The 24,103-nt window shown below is 52.1% G+C and overlaps 1 protein-coding gene across 1 annotated transcript; it reads right to left on the minus strand.

Annotated features, from left to right (window-relative positions):
* Window positions 1–7,734: 7,734 nt before the first annotated feature.
* Window positions 7,735–23,987, minus strand: LOC133361022 (peripheral plasma membrane protein CASK-like). The gene is made up of 4 exons (XM_061579911.1): window positions 23,775–23,987; window positions 23,263–23,346; window positions 21,174–21,200; window positions 7,735–9,710 (listed from the first exon to the last, which is right to left on the minus strand). The coding sequence occupies exons 1-4, from the start codon at window positions 23,907–23,909 to the stop codon at window positions 9,534–9,536; spliced, it is 423 nt and encodes a 140-aa protein (XP_061435895.1). The 5' UTR covers window positions 23,910–23,987; the 3' UTR covers window positions 7,735–9,533.
* Between the last annotated feature and the right edge of the window lie 116 nt (window positions 23,988–24,103).

A 24,103-nucleotide genomic window follows, 5' to 3' on the forward strand; every position in this document is an offset into this window, starting at 1 on the left:
CCACGTGGGTCTCTGTGTGTCTCTGTGAGTCTCTGTGTGCCCTGTGTGCCCTGTGTGCCCTGTGTGTCTCTGTGTGCCTCTGTGTGTTTCTATGAGTCTCTGTGGGCCTCTGTGTGTCTCTGTGGGCCTCTGTGAGTCTCTGTGTGTCTCTGCGGGTCTCTGTGTGTCTCTGTGTGCCCTGTGTGTCTCTGTGTGTCTCTGTGTGTTTCTGTGAGTCTCTGTGGGCCTCTGTGTGTCTCTGTGGGCCTATATGAGTCTCTGTGTGTCTCTGCGGGTCTCTGTGTGTCTCTGTGAGTCTCTGTGTGTCTCTGCGGGTCTCTGCGTGTCTCTGTGTGCCCTGTGTGTCTCTGTGTGTCTCTGTGTGTCTCTGGGTCTCTGTGTGTCTTTGTGTGTCTCTGTGTGTTTCTGTGAGTCTCTGTGGGCCTCTGTGGGCCTCTGTGAGTCTCTGTGTGTCTCTGCGGGTCTCTGTGTGTCTCTGTGGGTCTCTGTGTGTCTCTGTGTGTCTCTGTGGGTCTGTGTGTCTCTGTGTGTCTCTGTGTGTCTCCGTGGGTCTCTGTGGGCCTCTGTGTGTCTCTGTGGGCCTCTGTGAGTCTCTGTGTGTCTCTGCGGGTCTCTGTGTGTCTCTGTGGGTCTCTGTGTGTCTCTGTGTGTCTCTGTGGGTCTCCGTGTGTCTCTGCGTGTCTCTGTGGGTCTCTGTGGGTCTCCGTGTGTCTCTGTGTGTCTCTGCGTGTCTCTGTGTGTCTATGTGGGCCTCTGTGTGCCTCTGTGTCTCTGTGTGTCTATATCTCTGTGGGTCTCTGTGTGTCTCTGTGTGTCTCTGCGTTTCTCTGCGTGTCTCTGTGGGTCTCCGTGTGTCTCCGTGGGTCTTCGTGTGTCTCTGTGTGTCTCCGTGGGTCTCTGTGGGCCTATGTGTGTCTCTGTGTATCTCTGTGTGTCTCTGTGTATCTCTGTGAGTCTCTGTGTCTCTGTGGGTTTCTGTGTGTCTCTGTGTGTCTGTGTGTCTCTGTGTCGTCTATGTGTGTCTCTGTGGGCCTGTGTCTCTCTGTGTCTATCTGTGTGTCTCTGTGTGTATCTGTGGGCCTCTGTGAGTCTATGTGTGTCTCTGTGTGTCTCTGTGTCTATCTGTGAGTCTCTGTGTGTCTCTGTGTGTCTCTGTGAGTCTCTGTGTCTCTCTCTGGGCCTCTGTGTGTCTCTGTGGGTCTCTATGTGTCTGTGTGTGCCTCTGTGTGCCTATGTGTGCCTCTGTGTGTCTCTGGGTCTCTACGAGCCTGTGGAAACACGTGTCCAGTGTCTGTCTGCTGCTATAAATGACCACGTGGTGGCCAGGTCGCTTCTGAGAGAGAACAGCTCAGGTGGGCCTTACCTGGTAAAATTCTACTAAGGGTCCTAGTTGGGCTCTGTAGGTCTCTGGGGTACCATCCGAGTCTCACGATCTATATGAGTATGGGTCTCTGTGTTTCTATGAGTCTCTGGATATCTGTGGGTCTCTGAGTGGATATCTGTGGTCTCTGTATCTCTGAGTGTGTGTGTGGGTCTCTGTGTCTCTGTGTGTGTGGGTCTCTATGTGTCTCTGTGTGTCTGTGTGGGTCTCTATGTGTCTCTGTCTCTGTGTGGGTCTCTATGTGTCTCTGTGTGTCTGTGTGGGTCTCTATGTATCTGTGTGTGTCTGTGTGGGTCTCTATGTATCTGTGTGGGTCTCTATGTGTCTCTGTGTGTGTGTGGGTCTCTATGAATCTGTGTCTGTGCGTGTGTGTGTGGGTCTCTGTGTGTGTGTGTGGTTCTCTATGAATCTGTGTCTGTGTGGGTCTCTGTGTGTGTGTGTGGGTCTCTATGAATCTCTGTGTCTGTGTGGGTCTCTGTGTGTGTGTGTGGGTCTCTATGAATCTGTGTCTGTGCGTGTCTGTGTGGGTCTCTGTGTGTGTGTGTGGTTCTCTATGAATCTGTGTCTGTGTGGGTCTCTGTGTGTGTGTGTGGGTCTCTATGAATCTCTGTGTCTGTGTGGGTCTCTGTGTGTGTGTGTGGGTCTCTATGAATCTGTGTCTGTGCGTGTCTGTGTGGGTCTCTGTGTGTGTGTGTGGTTCTCTATGAATCTGTGTCTGTGTGGGTCTCTGTGTGTGTGTGTGGGTCTCTATGAATCTCTGTGTCACGTGTCGGATTGAAAGTCAGACGCGACGTTTTTGCACCAGCGGTATTTGGTTTTTTAATTCCTTAATAAATTTACAAAATTAAACGCTAAGTGTATATAAATGTGTCTACGGAGAAAGGAAACGGGGGGGGGGATAAACAAAATTGTTGGGGGGGGGGGGGCAGGGGGGGGGGCAGGGGGGGCAGGGGGGGGGCATAGGTGGCGTCGTAGAGAAAGTGAAACCAAATTTACAAAAAACTTCACGCCACTGATTCTTCTCGGAGGGAGGGGGGGCACAATGGGGGGGGGGGGGGGGGGGAGAGGGGGGGCACAATGGGGGGGGGGGGGTGGAGAGGGGGGCAAAGCCGTTCTAACATTGGGTGGGGGGGGGGCTCGCCGCGTCTAGTGGAGGGGGGGGGGGCTACTCTAGGGGTTCGCATGCATAGATTGCTGTGAGAATGTTGAGATTCGTAACAAAGACAAAGACTCCCCACCCACCGTCCCGACAGCCTGAACAGACTGTTGGGGCAAGTGCTGTTAGCGAACGCGCACACACACACGCAGACACGCAGACACACACACAGACACACACACACGCAGACACACACACAGACACAACACGCAGACACACACGCAGACACACACGCAGACGCACACGCAGACGCACACACACACACAGACACACACACAGACACACACGCAGACACACACACGCAGACACACACGCAGACACACACGCAGACACGCAGACACACACGCAGACACACACACGCACACACACAGACACACACGCAGACACGCACACACACAGACACACACGCAGACACGCACGCAGACACGCACGCAGACACGCACGCAGACACGCACGCAGACACGCACACAGACACACACGCAGACACACACGCAGACACACACACGCACACACGCGCACGCACACACAGATACACAGACACGCACGTACACGCACACAGACACACACACAGACACACACACAGACACACACACAGACACACACGCAGACACGCACGCACACACACGCACAATACATACACACTGCACACACACACACGCAGACACACACCGACACACACCGACACACACACACCGACACACACACACACGCCACCCACCCACCCCACACCCCCCTAATTAATTATATATGTCACCACGTGGAATGTTTAACCCCCCCCACCACCCCCCCCCCCACCACCCCCCCCCACCACCACCCCACGAGGGGCTCATTCCGCTTTGTGTGCACGCGACGACCGCCATTTTTGGGTGTGGCGCGAAAAACTGACGTCACAAAGGGTGGGGGGGGGGGCAGTGACAGGGGCGGGTCATGAGGGGTGTGTGCGGCCACGTGGTGCGGTCACGTGGTCCGGCCGTTTGGGTTTGTGGGTCTCTATGGTTCTATGTCTCTGAGGTTCTATAGGAGTCTGGGTCTCTAGGTCCGTCCATAAATGACGTCACACACCTAGGGGGGGGGGGTCAGACATGTGTGACGAGGGGTGGAGGGGGGGTTTTGAGAAATGTGGCGTCACATCAAAATGTGCAACTTTAACTAAATATAAACAATACAATTGTTATAACATTAATTTTGACTAATTTTCATTAACTATTTGATTATTTAAATTTACTAAGGTCACCTTTTTCTTCTCCATGGCAGATTGGAGAAGCATAAATTTAGTAAATGTTTTTAATGATTGTTATGAAACATTTTGATTCTAATGATTCTAGCAGGACATTTCATTCTGTGGAATGAATATAATGTTTGATTCTTATAATTGAACTCTCCATTTTGCTTCGTTCTACTGAAAAGTTTCAAGTATTTTTTTATAGTTATAATTACTTTAATATTTTATAATTATAAGCGAATTTCAATATAATATTCTGAACATCTGCAGTTTTAGTTAGACGTTGAATAATTTAAAGTGAATTTTATGCTAAATTTCAGCTTTCCAACGCCTCCTTTTTAATAAATGTTTTCTCCTACAACCTCAGAGTGCAGTGCCACATTAAATACGCACTACAATGACAATAGTTTAAAGCGATTTGAAGCATGTTTTATTTTCAAAATGGAAATGTGGTTTGGGGGGGGGGGGGGCAGAGCTTTGTGACGTCATATTTGAGGGGGGTCTGACTTTTTGTAAAGCCGTGTGAGGGGGGGGGGGTCAAATGTCAGCCAAAATCACGTGACGTCATTTATGGACAGACCTTCTGGTTCTATATGACTCTCTGTGGGTCTCTGATTCTATATGAGTCTCTGCGTGTCTCTGTGGGTCTCTGGTTCTATATGAGTCTCTGTGGGTCTCTGATTCTATATGAGTCTCTGTGGGTCTCTGATTCTATATGAGTCTCTGTGTGTCTCTGTGGGTCTCTGGTTCTATATGAGTCTCTGGTTCTATACGAGTCTCTGTGGGTCTCTGATTCTATATGAGTCTCTGTGTGTCTCTGTGGGTCTGGTTCTATATGAGTCTCTGTGGGTCTCTGGTTCTATATGAGTCTCTGTGGGTCTCTGGTTCTATATGAGTCTCTGTGGGTCTCTGATTCTATATGAGTCTCTGTGGGTCTCTGATTCTATATGAGTCTCTGTGGGTCTCTGGTTCTATATGAGTCTCTGTGGGTCTCTGGTTCTATACGAGTCTCTGTGGGTCTCTGATTCTATACGAGTCTCTATGGTTCTATACGAGTCTGTGGGTCTCTGTGGGTCTCTATGGTTCTATATGAGTCTCTATGGGTCTCTGAGTCTCTGTGGGTCTCTGATTCTATATGAGTCTCTGTGGGTCTGTCTGAGTCTCTGTGGGTCTCTATGGTTCTATATGGGTCTCTGTGGGTCTCTGTGTGTCTCTGTGGGTCTCTAGTGAGGGTGACCACCACACGCACCGCCGCCGTATCTAAGAGGGCGGCCCAAATCGCCAGATCCGCACCGCGATCCTCGGCAACCAACGGCGCCCCAAACGTGAATGGGACGGTGAAACCAAAAGTGTCACTGTGTGTGTGTGTTACTGTGTGTGTGTCACTGTGTGTGTGTGTGTCACTGTGTGTGTGTCACTGTGTGTGTGTGTCACTGTGTGTGTGTGTGTCACTGTGTGTGTGTGTCACTGTGTGTGTGTGTGTGTCACTGTGTGTGTGTGTGTGTCACTGTGTGTGTGTGTCACTGTGTGTGTCACTGTGTGTGTCACTGTGTGTGTGTGTCACTGTGTGTGTCACTGTGTGTGTGTGTCACTGTGTGTGTGTGTGTCACTGTGTGTGTCACTGTGTGTGTCACTGTGTGTGTGGGGAGCGGTGGTGCAGTGGTTCACGCTGCACTACGAACCCGGGAGACCCGAGTTAGATTCCCGCTCACGGCCACCACCACCACCACCAGTGATAGCGATGCTCTGAACCGGTCCAGGCCCTCCGCTAGGTCGACTCGGCCTAAAATGAGTACCCGGTGCGTAGTAAACATTGCCACTGGGGGAGACAAAGGCGGCCGGGCGTGGTGCTGGCCACCCACCCCCTCGTGTGCCACAGCGCCGGTAGCCTTCATTATGTGCTGCTACTCGCTACTGACAGCACTTGCCCCTGCAGCCTGCTAATCCTGTGTGTGCGTGTTAGACTCGTGGTCTGTGTGCGTGTTAGACTATGTGTCTGTGTGCGCGTTAGACTATGTGTCTGTGTGCGTGTTAGACTCGTGGTCTGTGTGCGTGTTAGACTATGTGTCTGTGTGCGTGTTAGACTCGTGGTCTGTGTGCGTGTTAGACTATGTGTCTGTGTGCGCGTTAGACTATGTGTCTGTGTGCGTGTTAGACTCGTGGTCTGTGTGCGTGTTAGACTATGTGTCTGTGTGCGTGTTAGACTCGTGGTCTGTGTGCGTGTTAGACTATGTGTCTGTGTGCGCGTTAGACTATGTGTCTGTGTGCGTGTTAGACTCGTGGTCTGTGTGCGTGTTAGACTATGTGTCTGTGTGCGTGTTAGACTCGTGGTCTGTGTGCGTGTTAGACTATGTGTCTGTGTGCGCGTTAGACTATGTGTCTGTGTGCGTGTTAGACTCGTGGTCTGTGTGCGTGTTAGACTATGTGTCTGTGTGCGTGTTAGACTCGTGGTCTGTGTGCGTGTTAGACTATGTGTCTGTGTGCGCGTTAGACTATGTGTCTGTGTGCGTGTTAGACTCGTGGTCTGTGTGCGTGTTAGACTATGTGTCTGTGTGCGTGTTAGACTCGTGGTCTGTGTGCGTGTTAGACTATGTGTCTGTGTGCGCGTTAGACTATGTGTCTGTGTCGTGTTAGACTCGTGGTCTGTGGCGTGTTAGACTATGTGTCTGTGTGCGTGTTAGACTCTGGTCTGTGTGCGTGTTAGACTATGTGTCTGTGTGCGCGTTAGACTATGTGTCTGTGTGCGTGTTAGACTCGTGGTCTGTGTGCGTGTTAGACTATGTGTCTGTGTGCGTGTTAGACTCGTGGTCTGTGTGCGTGTTAGACTATGTGTCTGTGTGCGTGTTAGACTATGTGTCTGTGTGCGTGTTAGACTCGTGGTCTGTGTGCGTGTTAGACTATGTGTCTGTGTGCGTGTTAGACTCGTGGTCTGTGTGCGTGTTAGACTATGTGTCTGTGTGCGTGTTAGACTGTGTCTGTGTGCGTGTTAGACTCGTGGTCTGTGTGCGTGTTAGACTATGTGTCTGTGTGCGTGTTAGACTGTGTCTGTGTGCGTGTTAGACTCGTGGTCTGTGTGCGTGTTAGACTATGTGTCTGTGTGCGTGTTAGACTGTGTCTGTGTGCGCGCGTGAGAATTGGCGGATCCATCTGTGCGGATTCCGCCGGGGATTCTGGGGGACGAGGATTGGAGCGAAGGCGGCGATAATGAACACAAAACCAACAACGTCGTCATCATCATCAACATCATCATCATCAACATCGTCGTCGTCAACAACACTATCATTAAAATGCATTTGCTTAAAAGGTACTTAAAGTAAAATATCTCCATCATAATTATTATAATTCATTAATCGTATTATTTATCATTCGTCAATAATATGAACTCTTTTAAATACCGTGCCACCACCACCGCCACCACCGCCACCACCACCACCACCACCATATTCACGTTGCCGTGAGCCTCACTTCCATTGCACCCAGCCCCCCCCCCGCCCCGCGCTCTGTGTGTGTGTCTCACACGCGGCTGGTGTCATCTGCCAATCAATAAGCCTCTGTGCCCGGGAGTGTCGGCACGAGCTACCACTCAACCACCCACCCACCACAGCAACCACCCACCACATCAACCACCCACCCACCACAGCAACCACCCACCACATCAACCACCCACCCACCACAGCAACCACCCACCACAGCAACCACCCACCACATCAACCACCCACCCACCACAGCAACCACCCCACCACCACAGCAACCACCCACCAACCACATCAACCACCCACCACATCAACCACCCACCCACCACAGCAACCACCCCACCACCACAGCAACCACCCACCAACCACATCAACCACCCACCAACAACCCAGCCACATCAACCACCCACCCACCACATCAACCACCCACCAACAACCCAGCCACGTCAACCACATCAACCACCCACCCACCCACCACATCAACCACCCACCACATCAACCACCCACCAACAACCCAGCAACATCAACCAACTACCCACCACATCAACCACCCACCAACAACCCAGCAACATCAACCAACCACCCACCACATCAACCAGTCAATTTAGCCACCCACCCACTACCCACCCACCACCCACCACCCCCCACTACCCCCCACCACCGGCTGACGCTTCTCTAGGCCGCACCGAGTTGAGAGTCACCAAGCGGCATCACCGCCGCCTCGGGTCGGGCTCCTCACAAGGGGGGGGCACGGGGGGGGCACGGGGGGGGGCTGTGAGTTGGGGGGGGCTGTGAGTTGGGGGGGGGGCTGCGAGTTGGGGGGGGGCTGCGAGTTCCACCGCCTAATTGGTCGACCGTTCGAATCATCCATCCAATCGCGAGCCGCGTATATCCCATCCGTGGGCAATTGACTATTTATTACCCCACCACCACCACCACCACTCACCACCACCACCAACAACCATCACAACCATCCCCAGATCAACAACCCCCACCCACCACCAACCACCCCCCATCAACAACCCGAATCAAGGAGAACCCGTATTAACAAGCCATACTATCAGCCACCGCCACCACCACCACCCCTACCAACAACCACCCACAGCATCAGCAATCGGCATCAACAACCCCGGGGCCATACCGAGCCAGGCTGTTTTTTTTCCACTACACAAGCCGAGCCGTGCCAGGGCCATACTGAGCCGGCCTGGCTCGGTATGGCCCGTGAGGCCAGCGTAGCACGGTTTGGTTCTGGTTCGGCTCTCGGCTCGGGTTTGCCAGTGGAAAAGGCTCCTTCTAACATCTCGTGAGGCCAGCGTAGCACGGTTTGGCTCTGGCTCAGCTCGGGTTTGCCAGTGGAAAAGGCTCCATCTGACATCTCGTGAGGCCAGCGTAGCACGGTTTGGCTCTGGCTCAGCTCGAGTTTGCCAGTGGAAAAGGCTCCATCTGATATCTCGTGAGGCCAGCGAAGCACGGTTTGGTTCCGGGTCGGTTCGGAAAAGTGGACCAGTGGGAAAAACCCCCACCAGTGCCGTGCTGGCCCTGCAGGTGGCTTGGCTCGGGTTCGGCAGTGGAAAAACGTCGCCATCGGAGAACCGGAAACCGCCGGAAACCGCGATCGCAGACCCCCCCCCCCCCCCCCCCGCAAGGTGATGTCACAGAAGTCTGCCCCCCAACGCCACCGCCCGTCCACCGTCACCTCTCCTCCTTCGCCTCTCACCTCCCGACCGCCGTCACGCGCACGCACGCAGAAGCACGTACAAGAATCCAGCCGGCCCGGCGACATGCGACATGTTGTCATGTCGCATGTTGCATGTTGCATGTTGTCATGTCGCATGTTGACATGTCAACAGAACTCCCCCCCCCCCCTCCCCCCTCTTGCCCCCCCACCTCGCATCACGACGACGCGCACACTTGGATGCACACACACATACACACACATGCACACACACGCACTTGCACGTACACACACACGCACACACGGGGGAGGGCGACGTGGTGGGCGTTGCGTGGGTGGGTGGTGGGGGCTTGCGTACGTGGGGGGGGGGGGGGGTTACCCGGCGGGGGATGTGGGAGGAGACTTTGGGGGTGCGGGACGCGGGGCGTTGAGGGGGTGGAACTCGGATTCTCAACCAAACAGCTCCACCACCGTGGAAGAAGCTCGCTAGGCGGCCGCACCCCCCCCTCCACCCCCCCCCTTCACCCCCGGGGGGGTGGTGGCTGAGTGGACGGGGAGGGTCACGCGGGGGTCACGCGGGGGTCACGCCGGGGTCACCACCCCCCCCCCCCCCCCCCCCGCGGCGCTCAGTAGACCCAGGAGACGGGGACCCACTGCGGCGTGGCGCTGACGGCGGCGATGGCCTCCTCCACCTGGCGGATGGTCTCCTCGATCTCGTTGTTGACCACCGTCAGGTCGAAGTAGTGGCCGTACGCCTTCTGCAGCAGCTCCGACTCCTTCTGCAGGCGCTGCAGAGACTCGTCCTGCGGAGTGGAGGGCGGGCAGGGGGGGCGCTGCGGTCATCGGCGTCGTTGCGACCGTCCGGACGTCGGTCGCCGTCGTGGCAAAAAGCGGCGGTGGCGGCGGCGGCGTCGTTAATCCGGCAGCGGCGTCGGCGTTAATCCGTCGAGGGTTTAGTGAGGAACGCTCTTAGAAGTCCTCTCTCGAGGTGGCGGTGAGATCGCTCGTGAGACGGCGATCACGATGAGACTCGCCATCACCCAGTTTCACTCAACAAGGTTCACGATGAGACTCACGATCACCCAGTTTCACTCACAAAGTTCACGATGAGACTCACCATCACCCAGTTTCACTCACAAAGTTCACGATGAGACTCACCATCACCCAGTTTCACTCACAAAGTTCACGATGAGACTCACCATCACCCAGTTTCACTCACAAAGTTCACGATGAGACTCACCATCACCCAGTTTCACTCACAAAGTTCACGATGAGACTCGCCATCACCCAGTTTCACTCACAAAGTTCACGATGAGACTCGCCATCACCCAGTTTCACTCAACAAGGTTCACGATGAGACTCGCCATCACCCAGTTTCACTCACAAAGTTCACGATGAGACTCGCCATCACCCAGTTTCACTCACAAAGTTCACGATGAGACTCGCCATCACCCAGTTTCACTCACACAGTTCACGACGAGACTCACCATCACCCAGTTTGACTCACAAAGATCACGATGAGACTCACCATCACCCAGTTTGACTCACAAAGTTCACGACGAGACTCACCATCACCCAGTTTCACTCACACAGTTCACGACGAGACTCACGATCACCCAGTTTCACTCACAAAGTTCACGATGAGACTCACCATCACCCAGTTTCACTCACAAAGTTCACGATGAGACTCACCATCACCCAGTTTCACTCACAAAGTTCACGATGAGACTCACGATCACCCAGTTTCACTCACAAAGTTCACGATGAGACTCACCATCACCCAGTTTCACTCACAAAGATCACGATGAGACACACGATCACCCAGTTTCACTCACAAAGTTCACGATGAGACTCGCCATCACCCAGTTTCACTCACAGAGTTCACGATGAGACTCACCATCACCCAGTTTCACTCACAAAGATCACGATGAGACTCACGATCACCCAGTTTCACTCACAAAGTTCACGATGAGACTCACCATCACCCAGTTTCACTCACAAAGTTCACGATGAGACTCGCGATCACCCAGTTTCACTCACAGAGTTCACGATGAGACTCACCATCACCCAGTTTCACTCACAAAGTTCACGATGAGACTCACCATCACCCAGTTTCACTCACAGAGTTCACGATGAGACTCGCGATCACCCAGTTTCACTCACAAAGATCACGATGAGACTCACGATCACCCAGTTTCACTCACAAAGTTCACGATGAGACTCACCATCACCCAGTTTCACTCACAGAGTTCACGATGAGACTCGCGATCACCCAGTTTCACTCATAAAGATCACGATGAGACTCACCATCACCCAGATTCACTCACAGAGTTCACGATGAGACTCACCATCACCCAGTTTCACTCACAAAGTTCACCATGAGACTCACCATCACCCAGTTTCACTCACAAAGTTCACCATGAGACTCACCATCACCCAGTTTCACTCACAAAGTTCACCATGAGACTCACCATCACCCAGTTTCACTCACAAAGTTCACGATGAGACTCACCATCACCCAGTTTCACTCACAAAGTTCACGATGAGACTCGCCATCACCCAGTTTCACTCACAAAGTTCACGATGTGACTCATCATCACCCAGTTTCACTCACAGAGTTCACGATGAGACTCACCATCACCCAGTTTCACTCACAGAGTTCACGATGTGACTCACCATCACCCAGTTTCACTCGCAAAGTTCACGATGAGACTCGCCATCACCCAGTTTCACTCACAAAGTTCACGATGTGACTCACCATCACCCAGTTTCACTCACAGAGTTCACGATGTGACTCACCATCACCCAGTTTCACTCACAAAGTTCACGATGAGACTCACCATCACCCAGTTTCACTCACAGAGTTCACGATGAGACTCACCATCACCCAGTTTCACTCACAAAGTTCACGATGAGACTCATCATCACCCAGTTTCACTCACAAAGTTCACGATGAGACTCACCATCACCCAGTTTCACTCACAGAGTTCACGACGAGACTCACCATCACCCAGTTTCACTCACAGAGTTCACGACGAGACTCACCATCACCCAGTTTCACTCACAAAGTTCACGATGAGACTCACCATCACCCAGTTTCACTCACAAAGTTCACGATGAGACTCACCATCACCCAGTTTCACTCACAAAGTTCACGATGAGACTCACCATCACCCAGTTTCACTCACAAAGTTCACGATGAGACTCGCGATCACCCAGTTTCACTCACAAAGTTCACGATGAGACTCACCATCACCCAGTTTCACTCACAAAGTTCACGATGAGACTCACCATCACCCAGTTTCACTCACAAAGTTCACGATGAGACTCGCGATCACCCAGTTTCACTCACAGAGTTCACGATGAGACTCACCATCACCCAGTTTCACTCACAGAGTTCACGATGAGACTCATGATCACCCAGTTTCACTCACAGAGTTCACGATGAGACTCGCGATCACCCAGTTTCACTCAGAGTTCACGATGAGACTCACCATCACCCAGTTTCACTCACAGAGTTCACGATGAGACTCATGATCACCCAGTTTCACTCACAGAGTTCACGATGAGACTCACCATCACACAGTTTCACTCACAAAGTTCACGATGTGACTCACCATCACCCAGTTTCACTCACAAAGTTCACGATGAGACTCACGATCACCCAGTTTCACTCACAAAGTTCACGATGAGACTCACCATCACCCAGTTTCACTCACAAAGTTCACGATGAGACTCACCATCACCCAGTTTCACTCACAAAGTTCACGATGAGACTCACCATCACCCAGTTTCACTCACAAAGTTCACCATGAGACTCACCATCACCCAGTTTCACTCACAAAGTTCACCATGAGACTCACCATCACCCAGTTTCACTCACAAAGTTCACGATGAGACTCACCATCACCCAGTTTCACTCACAAAGTTCACGATGAGACTCGCCATCACCCAGTTTCACTCACAAAGTTCACGATGTGACTCATCATCACCCAGTTTCACTCACAGAGTTCACGATGAGACTCACCATCACCCAGTTTCACTCACAGAGTTCACGATGAGACTCATCATCACCCAGTTTCACTCACAGAGTTCACGATGAGACTCGCCATCACCCAGTTTCACTCACAAAGTTCACGATGAGACTCATCATCACCCAGTTTCACTCACAGAGTTCACGATGAGACTCGCCATCACCCAGTTTCACTCACAAAGTTCACGACGAGACTCACCATCACCCAGTTTCACTCACAAAGTTCACGATGAGACTCACCATCACCCAGTTTCACTCACAGAGTTCACGATGAGACTCGCCATCACCCAGTTTCACTCACAAAGTTCACGATGAGACTCACCATCACCCAGTTTCACTCACAAAGTTCACGATGAGACTCACCATCACCCAGTTTCACTCACAGAGTTCACGATGAGACTCACCATCACCCAGTTTCACTCACAGAGTTCACGATGAGACTCACCATCACCCAGTTTCACTCACAAAGTTCACGATGAGACTCACCATCACCCAGTTTCACTCACAGAGTTCACGACGAGACTCACCATCACCCAGTTTCACTCACAAAGTTCACGATGAGACTCACCATCACCCAGTTTCACTCACAGAGTTCACGATGTGACTCACCATCACCCAGTTTCACTCACAAAGTTCACGATGAGACTCGCCATCACCCAGTTTCACTCACAAAGTTCACGATGTGACTCACCATCACCCAGTTTCACTCACAGAGTTCACGATGTGACTCACCATCACCCAGTTTCACTCACAAAGTTCACGATGAGACTCACCATCACCCAGTTTCACTCACAGAGTTCACGATGAGACTCACCATCACCCAGTTTCACTCACAAAGTTCACGATGAGACTCACCATCACCCAGTTTCACTCACAGAGTTCACGACGAGACTCACCATCACCCAGTTTCACTCACAGAGTTCACGACGAGACTCACCATCACCCAGTTTCACTCACAAAGTTCACGATGAGACTCACCATCACCCAGTTTCACTCACAAAGTTCACGATGAGACTCACCATCACCCAGTTTCACTCACAAAGTTCACGATGAGACTCACCATCACCCAGTTTCACTCACAAAGTTCACGATGAGACTCGCGATCACCCAGTTTCACTCACAAAGTTCACGATGAGACTCACCATCACACAGTTTCACTCACAAAGTTCACGATGTGACTCACCATCACCCAGTTTCACTCACAAAGTTCACGATGAGACTCACGATCACCCAGTTTCACTCACAAAGTTCACGATGAGACTCACCATCACCCAGTTTCACTCACAAAGTTCACGATGAGACTCACCATCACCCAGTTTCACTCACAAAGTTCACGATGAGACTCACCATCACCCAGTTTCACTCACAAAGTTCACCATGAGACTCACCATCACCCAGTTTCACTCACAAAGTTCACCATGAGACTCACCATCACCCAGTTTCACTCACAAAGTTCACGATGAGACTCACCATCACCCAGTTTCACTCACAAAGTTCACGATGAGACTCGCCATCACCCAGTTTCACTCACAAAGTTCACGATGTGACTCATCATCACCCAGTTTCACTCACAGAGTTCACGATGAGACTCACCATCACCCAGTTTCACTCACAGAGTTCACGATGAGACTCATCATCACCCAGTTTCACTCACAGAGTTCACGATGAGACTCGCCATCACCCAGTTTCACTCACAAAGTTCACGATGAGACTCACCATCACCCAGTTTCACTCACAAAGTTCACGACGAGACTCACCATCACCCAGTTTCACTCACAGAGTTCACGATGAGACTCGCCATCACCCAGTTTCACTCACAAAGTTCACGACGAGACTCACCATCACCCAGTTTCACTCACAGAGTTCACGATGAGACTCGCCATCACCCAGTTTCACTCACAAAGTTCACGATGAGACTCACCATCACCCAGTTTCACTCACAAAGTTCACGATGAGACTCACCATCACCCAGTTTCACTCACAGAGTTCACGATGAGACTCACCATCACCCAGTTTCACTCACAGAGTTCACGATGAGACTCACCATCACCCAGTTTCACTCACAAAGTTCACGATGAGACTCACCATCACCCAGTTTCACTCACAAAGTTCACGATGAGACTCACGATCACCCAGTTTCACTCACAAAGTTCACGATGAGACTCACCATCACCCAGTTTCACTCACAGAGTTCACGATGTGACTCACCATCACCCAGTTTCACTCACAAAGTTCACGATGAGACTCGCCATCACCCAGTTTCACTCACAAAGTTCACGATGTGACTCACCATCACCCAGTTTCACTCACAGAGTTCACGATGTGACTCACCATCACCCAGTTTCACTCACAAAGTTCACGATGAGACTCACCATCACCCAGTTTCACTCACAGAGTTCACGATGAGACTCACCATCACCCAGTTTCACTCACAAAGTTCACGATGAGACTCACCATCACCCAGTTTCACTCACAGAGTTCACGACGAGACTCACCATCACCCAGTTTCACTCAGAGTTCACGATGAGACTCACCATCACCCAGTTTCACTCACAGAGTTCACGATGAGACTCACCATCACCCAGTTTCACTCACAAAGTTCACGATGAGACTCACCATCACCCAGTTTCACTCACAAAGTTCACGATGAGACTCGCGATCACCCAGTTTCACTCACAAAGTTCACGATGAGACTCACCATCACCCAGTTTCACTCACAAAGTTCACGATGAGACTCACCATCACCCAGTTTCACTCACAAAGTTCACGATGAGACTCGCGATCACCCAGTTTCACTCACAGAGTTCACGATGAGACTCACCATCACCCAGTTTCACTCACAGAGTTCACGATGAGACTCACCATCACCCAGTTTCACTCACAGAGTTCACGATGTGACTCACCATCACCCAGTTTCACTCACAAAGTTCACGATGAGACTCACGATCACCCAGTTTCACTCACAAAGTTCACGATGAGACTCGCGATCACCCAGTTTCACTCAGAGTTCACGATGAGACTCACCATCACCCAGTTTCACTCACAGAGTTCACGATGAGACTCATGATCACCCAGTTTCACTCACAGAGTTCACGATGAGACTCACCATCACACAGTTTCACTCACAAAGTTCACGATGTGACTCACCATCACCCAGTTTCACTCACAAAGTTCACGATGAGACTCACGATCACCCAGTTTCACTCACAAAGTTCACGATGAGACTCACCATCACCCAGTTTCACTCACAAAGTTCACGATGAGACTCACCATCACCCAGTTTCACTCACAAAGTTCACGATGAGACTCACCATCACCCAGTTTCACTCACAAAGTTCACGATGAGACTCACCATCACCCAGTTTCACTCACAAAGTTCACGATGAGACTCACCATCACCCAGTTTCACTCACAAAGTTCACGATGAGACTCACGATCACCCAGTTTCACGCACAGAGTTCACGATGAGACTCATCATCACCCAGTTTCACTCACAGAGTTCACGATGAGACTCGCCATCACCCAGTTTCACTCACAAAGTTCACGACGAGACTCACCTTCACCCAGTTTCACTCACAAAGTTCACGATGAGACTCACCATCACCCAGTTTCACTCACAGAGTTCACGATGAGACTCGCCATCACCCAGTTTCACTCACAAAGTTCACGATGAGACTCACCATCACCCAGTTTCACTCACAGAGTTCACGATGAGACTCACCATCACCCAGTTTCACTCACAGAGTTCACGATGAGACTCACCATCACCCAGTTTCACTCACAAAGTTCACGATGAGACTCACCATCACCCAGTTTCACTCACAAAGTTCACGATGAGACTCACCATCACCCAGTTTCACTCACAAAGTTCACGATGAGACTCACCATCACCCAGTTTCACTCACAGAGTTCACGATGTGACTCACCATCACCCAGTTTCACTCACAAAGTTCACGATGAGACTCGCCATCACCCAGTTTCACTCACAAAGTTCACGATGTGACTCACCATCACCCAGTTTCACTCACAGAGTTCACGATGTGACTCACCATCACCCAGTTTCACTCACAAAGTTCACGATGAGACTCACCATCACCCAGTTTCACTCACAGAGTTCACGATGAGACTCACCATCACCCAGTTTCACTCACAGAGTTCACGACGAGACTCACCATCACCCAGTTTCACTCACAGAGTTCACGACGAGACTCACCATCACCCAGTTTCACTCACAGAGTTCACGACGAGACTCACCATCACCCAGTTTCACTCACAAAGTTCACGATGAGACTCACCATCACCCAGTTTCACTCACAGAGTTCACGATGAGACTCACCATCACCCAGTTTCACTCACAGAGTTCACGATGAGACTCATGATCACCCAGTTTCACTCACAGAGTTCACGATGTGACTCACCATCACCCAGTTTCACTCACAAAGTTCACGATGAGACTCACGATCACCCAGTTTCACTCAGAGTTCACGATGAGACTCGCGATCACCCAGTTTCACTCACAGAGTTCACGATGAGACTCATGATCACCCAGTTTCACTCACAGAGTTCACGATGAGACTCACCATCACACAGTTTCACTCACAAAGTTCACGATGTGACTCACCATCACCCAGTTTCACTCACAAAGTTCACGATGAGACTCACCATCACCCAGTTTCACTCACAAAGTTCACGATGAGACTCACGATCACCCAGTTTCACTCACAAAGTTCACGATGAGACTCACCATCACCCAGTTTCACTCACAAAGTTCACGATGAGACTCACCATCACCCAGTTTCACTCACAAAGTTCACGATGAGACTCACCATCACCCAGTTTCACTCACAAAGTTCACGATGAGACTCACCATCACCCAGTTTCACTCACAAAGTTCACGATGAGACTCACCATCACCCAGTTTCACTCACAGAGTTCACGATGAGACTCATCATCACCCAGTTTCACTCACAGAGTTCACGATGAGACTCGCCATCACCCAGTTTCACTCACAAAGTTCACGACGAGACTCACCTTCACCCAGTTTCACTCACAAAGTTCACGATGAGACTCACCATCACCCAGTTTCACTCACAGAGTTCACGATGAGACTCGCCATCACCCAGTTTCACTCACAAAGTTCACGATGAGACTCACCATCACCCAGTTTCACTCACAAAGTTCACGATGAGACTCACGATCACCCAGTTTCACTCACAGAGTTCACGATGAGACTCACCATCACCCAGTTTCACTCACAGAGTTCACGATGAGACTCACCATCACCCAGTTTCACTCACAAAGTTCACGATGAGACTCACCACCACCCAGTTTCACTCACAAAGTTCACGATGAGACTCACCATCACCCAGTTTCACTCACAAAGTTCACGATGAGACTCACCATCACCCAGTTTCACTCACAGAGTTCACGATGTGACTCACCATCACCCAGTTTCACTCACAAAGTTCACGATGAGACTCGCCATCACCCAGTTTCACTCACAAAGTTCACGATGTGACTCACCATCACCCAGTTTCACTCACAGAGTTCACGATGAGACTCACCATCACCCAGTTTCACTCACAGAGTTCACGATGAGACTCACCATCACCCAGTTTCACTCACAGAGTTCACGATGAGACTCACCATCACCCAGTTTCACTCACAAAGTTCACGATGAGACTCACCATCACCCAGTTTCACTCACAGAGTTCACGATGAGACTCACCATCACCCAGTTTCACTCACAGAGTTCACGACGAGACTCACCATCACCCAGTTTCACTCACAAAGTTCACGATGAGACTCACCATCACCCAGTTTCACTCACAGAGTTCACGATGAGACTCACCATCACCCAGTTTCACTCACAGAGTTCACGATGAGACTCATGATCACCCAGTTTCACTCACAGAGTTCACGATGTGACTCACCATCACCCAGTTTCACTCACAAAGTTCACGATGAGACTCACGATCACCCAGTTTCACTCACAAAGTTCACGATGAGACTCGCGATCACCCAGTTTCACTCAGAGTTCACGATGAGACTCACCATCACCCAGTTTCACTCACAGAGTTCACGATGAGACTCATGATCACCCAGTTTCACTCACAGAGTTCACGATGAGACTCACCATCACACAGTTTCACTCACAAAGTTCACGATGTGACTCACCATCACCCAGTTTCACTCACAAAGTTCACGATGAGACTCACGATCACCCAGTTTCACTCACAAAGTTCACGATGAGACTCACCATCACCCAGTTTCACTCACAAAGTTCACGATGAGACTCACCATCACCCAGTTTCACTCACAAAGTTCACGATGAGACTCACCATCACCCAGTTTCACTCACAAAGTTCACGATGAGACTCACCATCACCCAGTTTCACTCACAAAGTTCACGATGAGACTCACCATCACCCAGTTTCACTCACAAAGTTCACGATGAGACTCACCATCACCCAGTTTCACTCACAGAGTTCACGATGAGACTCACCATCACCCAGTTTCACTCACAAAGTTCACGATGAGACTCGCGATCACCCAGTTTCACTCACAGAGTTCACGATGAGACTCACCATCACCCAGTTTCACTCACAGAGTTCACGATGAGACTCGCGATCACCCAGTTTGACTCACAAAGTTCACGACGAGACTCACCATCACCCAGTTTCACTCACACAGTTCACGACGAGACTCACGATCACCCAGTTTCACTCACAAAGTTCACGATGAGACTCACCATCACCCAGTTTCACTCACAAAGTTCACGATGAGACTCACCATCACCCAGTTTCACTCACAGAGTTCACGATGAGACTCACCATCACCCAGTGTCACTCACAGAGTTCACGACGAGACTCACCATCACCCAGTTTCACTCACAGAGTTCACGATGAGACTCACCATCACCCAGTTTCACTCACAAAGTTCACGACGAGACTCACCATCACCCAGTTTCACTCACAAAGTTCACGATGAGACTCGCGATCACCCAGTTTCACTCACAAAGTTCACGATGAGACTCACCATCACCCAGTTTCACTCACAGAGTTCACGATGAGACTCACCATCACCCAGTTTCACTCACAGAGTTCACGATGAGACTCACCATCACCCAGTTTCACTCACAGAGTTCACGATGAGACTCACCATCACCCAGTTTCACTCACAAAGTTCACGATGAGACTCACCATCACCCAGTTTCACTCACAGAGTTCACGATGAGACTCACCATCACCCAGTTTCACTCACAGAGTTCACGATGAGACTCACAATCACCCAGTTTCACTCACAAAGTTCACGATGAGACTCACCATCACCCAGTTTCACTCACAAAGTTCACGATGAGACTCACCATCACCCAGTTTCACTCACAGAGTTCACGATGAGACTCACCATCACCCAGTTTCACTCACAAAGTTCACGATGAGACTCACCATCACCCAGTTTCACTCACAAAGTTCACGATGAGACTCACCATCACCCAGTTTCACTCACAAAGTTCACGATGAGACTCACCATCACCCAGTTTCACTCACAAAGTTCACGAAGAGACTCACAATCACCCCCGCCCCAGTTTCACTCACGAAGAGAGCCACACTAAAACTAAGCGACCCGCTGGCTATCACTAATGAAAGCTCCACCAAGCGGCGGCTTCTCATCGTCATGGTCACCGTGTGGGAATCTAGAGCAGTGGCCAAACACTTTGAAGGCGTCGTCATGTTGATTTTTGAATTGCATTCTGGGCGAGTGGGTGAGTTGGGGAGCGCGTGGACGAGTGGATGAGTGGGTAGGTTGGCTGGGTGGTGTGAGCAGCTGAGATGATGAGCGAGTGGATGAGTGGGTGGACTGAACCAGATCATTCTGATGTAAGCGGCCTAACCCACAACAACAACGAAACCGGCGTATTCTACGTCGCTAAATTCTGTGGCTGAGCGGGCTAACGACCGAGCGAACTAGCGAGCGAACTAGCGAGCGGTCTAACGAGCGAACTAACGAGCGGTCTAACGAGCGAACTAACGAGCGGTCTAGCGAGTGAACTAACGAGCGGTCTAGCGAGCGGACTAATGAGCGATCTAACTAACGAGCGAGCTAACGAGCGAGCTAACAAGCGGTCTAACGGTCTAACGAACTAACTAACGAGCGGTCTAACGAGCGATCTAGCGAGCGGGCTAACGAGCGCTACAATGGGTAGAATGCAAAGGAAAATAAACGTACTTACTGGCAACTTCTTACACCAGCGTGGGAGCTACGGGGTACATTGGAGGCATGCAGCGGGGCGCCAGATAGCAGAGGAACGGACAAAGCCAAAGCGAAGCGAAAAGTAAAAATACACACAACGCACGTGAGCACGTGAGCGTCCGTCACCCACACCACGGCAGCGGCATTCCATACAGAGGATAGGGCGGTGGTGGTGGTGGCACTGTGGTGGTGGTGTCGTTGGTGGTGGTGGTGGCACTGTGGTGGTGGTGGCGCTGTGGTGGTGGTGCCATGGCGAGTGGGTGGTGGCGCTGTGGTGGTGGTGTCATTAGTGGTGGTGGTGGTGGCACTGTGGTGGTGGTGTCGGTGGTGGCACTGTGGTGGTGGTGTCATTAGTGGTGGTGGTGGTGGCGCTGTGGTGGTGGTGTCATTAGTGGTGGTGGTGGTGGCACTGTGGTGGTGGTGTCGGTGGTGGCACTGTGGTGGCGCTGTGGTGGTGGTGTCATTAGTGGTGGTGGTGGTGGCACTGTGGTGGTGGTGTCGGTGGTGGCACTGTGGTGGCGCTGTCGGTGGTGGCACTGTGGTGGCGCTGTGGTGGTGGTGTCATTAGTGGTGGTGGTGGTGGCACTGTGGTGGTGGTGTCGGTGGTGGCACTGTGGTGGTGGTGGCGCTGTGGTGGTGGTGTCATTAGTGGTGGTGGTGGTGGCGCTGTGGTGGTGGTGTCATTAGTGGTGGTGGTGGCACTGTGGTGGTGGTGGCGCTGTGGTGGTGGTGTCATTAGTGGTGGTGGTGGTGGCACTGTGGTGGTGGTGTCATTAGTGGTGGTGGTGGTGGCGCTGTGGTGGTGGTGTCATTAGTGGTGGTGGCGCTGTGGTGGTGGTGTCATTAGTGGTGGTGGTGGTGGTGGCGCTGTGGTGCTCTGGGAGTGGCGGTGGTGGCGCTGTGGTGATGTCAATGACGCTATGGTGGTGGTGGTAGTGGTCGTGGCGCTGTGGTGGTGGTGGTGGTGGCGCTTAGTGAAGGTGGCAATGATAGTGGAGGTGGCGGAGGTGGCGGTGGTTGTGTCGGTGATAGTTGTGGTGGATGCGGTGGTTGTGGAGGTGCTGGTGGTAGTTGTTGTGGTGTTTGTGGCAATGTTCATGGCGGTGGTGGTGATGTTGGCGCTAGCGGCGGTGGCAGTTCTTCTGGTGGTTGTGGTGGTGGTGGTGGAGGTGGTGGAGACGGTGGTGGTGTTCATGGTGGTGGTGGCGGTGTTCATGGTAGAGGCGGTGTTGGAGGTGGTGGTGGTGGTAGTAGTGGAGGTGGTGGTGTTCATGGTGGTGGTGTTCATGGTGGTGGTGTTCATGGTGGTGGTGTTCATGGTGGTGGTGTTCATGGTGGTGGTGTTCATGGTGGTGGTGTTCATGGTGGTGGTGTTCATGGTGGTGGTGTTCATGGTGGTGGTGTTCATGGTGGTGGTGTTCATGGTGGTGGTGTTCATGGTGGTGGTGTTCATGGTGGTGGTGTTCATGGTGGTGGTGTTCATGGTGGTGGTGTTCATGGTGGTGGTGTTCATGGTGGTGGTGTTCATGGTGGTGGGTGTTCATGGTGGTGGTGTTCATGTGGTGGTGTTCATGGTGGTGGTGTTCATGGTGGTGGTGTTCATGGTGGTGGTTCTGTGGTGTGTTCATGGTGGTGGTGTTCATGGTGGTGGTGTTCATGGTGGTGGTGTTCATGGTGGTGGTGTTCATGGTGGTGGTGTTCATGGTGGTGGTGTTCATGGTGGTGGTGTTCATGGTGGTGGTGTTCATGGTGGTGGTGTTCATGGTGGTGGTGTTCATGGTGGTGGTGTTCATGGTGGTGGTGTTCATGGTGGTGGTGTTCATGGTGGTGGTTGTGGTTGTGTTCATGGTTGTGGGGCTTACCTCGTTCATGGTGGTTGTGGTGCATGTTGTGTTGGTGGTGATGGTTGTGGTGATGGTAGTGTTTGTGATAGTGCTGGTGGTGGTCGTCGTGGTGGTCGTGGTGGTGGTTGTGGTGGTGATGGTGGTGGTTGTGGTGGTGGTGGTGGTTGTGGTTGTGATGGTCGTGATGGTTGTGGTGGTGGTCATGATGGTGGTGGTGGTGCTCACCTCGTTCATGGCTGGTGTCACCGTGGGAGCGGCGATGAAGACGATGAACGGAGCAAACTCAGCCGTCCTCAGCACCTTGAGAGCCTGCGGGGGGGCGGAGCGGGGGGGGGGTGAGCGGGGGGGGAGCGGGGGGGGGGGGGGGGTGAGCGGGGGGGGGGGGTGAGCGGGGAGGGGGTGAGTGATTGGTGAGCGACCAGTGCCAACGCTCGATTCCACCGTGCAGATGGAACAGATGGGTGCCAGTCCACGCTGCTGCTGCTGCTCGTGGCCTGACGCTCCACGCTGAGAGAGAGGAGCTGCTGAATGCCCCCCCCTCCTTCTCCCCCCCCTCTCCATCTCCCCCCCTCCCTCTCTCCCTCCCCCCTCCCCCTCCCCTCCCTCCCCCCCCTCTCCATCTCCCCCCTCCCCCTCCCTCCATCTCCCCCCTCCCCTCCCTCCATCTCCCCCCTCCCCCTCCCTCCATCTCCCCCTCCCCCCCTCCCCCCTCTCTCCCCCCCCCTCCCCCGCCACACCTGTGGCTCCACGTCCAGGATGGCCATGAGTGAGTCGAGGTGGATCTTGCGGATGGTGGAGAGCTTGGTGCCGTACATGGCCTCCTCGTGGCTGCCGTACTCCAGGTACTCGTTGTTGGCGATCTCCAGCATCATCTGCTCGTGCGTCACAAAGTGGTAGTTCTTGCCGTCCTCCTCCTCCTTCCTCGCCGGCCGCGTCGTGTCTGGGGGCGGGGTGAGGGTGGTGAGCGGGTGGTGAGTGAGTGGTGAGGACTCACGTGGTATGGGATACTCACGTGGTGAGTGGTGAGTGAGTGGTGAGTGAGTGGTGAGTGAGTGGTGAGTGAGTG

The sequence above is a fragment of the Lethenteron reissneri genome, chromosome 70 (genome assembly GCF_015708825.2).
Source record: "Lethenteron reissneri isolate LAM-NWPU_2019-01 chromosome 70, ASM1570882v1, whole genome shotgun sequence".
NCBI lineage: Eukaryota > Metazoa > Chordata > Hyperoartia > Petromyzontiformes > Petromyzontidae > Lethenteron > Lethenteron reissneri.

Bases quoted from the DNA above. Each gene is read 5' to 3' on its own strand.
- LOC133361022 (XM_061579911.1), bottom strand. From the start codon at position 23,909: ATGATGCTGGAGATCGCCAACAACGAGTACCTGGAGTACGGCAGCCAC. The intron at 23,347-23,774 runs GTGTGGCGGGGG...GCCCCCCCGCAG, and splicing joins TCCTGGACGTGGAGCCACAG to GCTCTCAAGGTGCTGAGGAC. The intron at 21,201-23,262 runs GTGAGCACCACC...TGTACCCCGTAG, and splicing joins TGACACCAGCCATGAACGAG to CTCCCACGCTGGTGTAAGAA.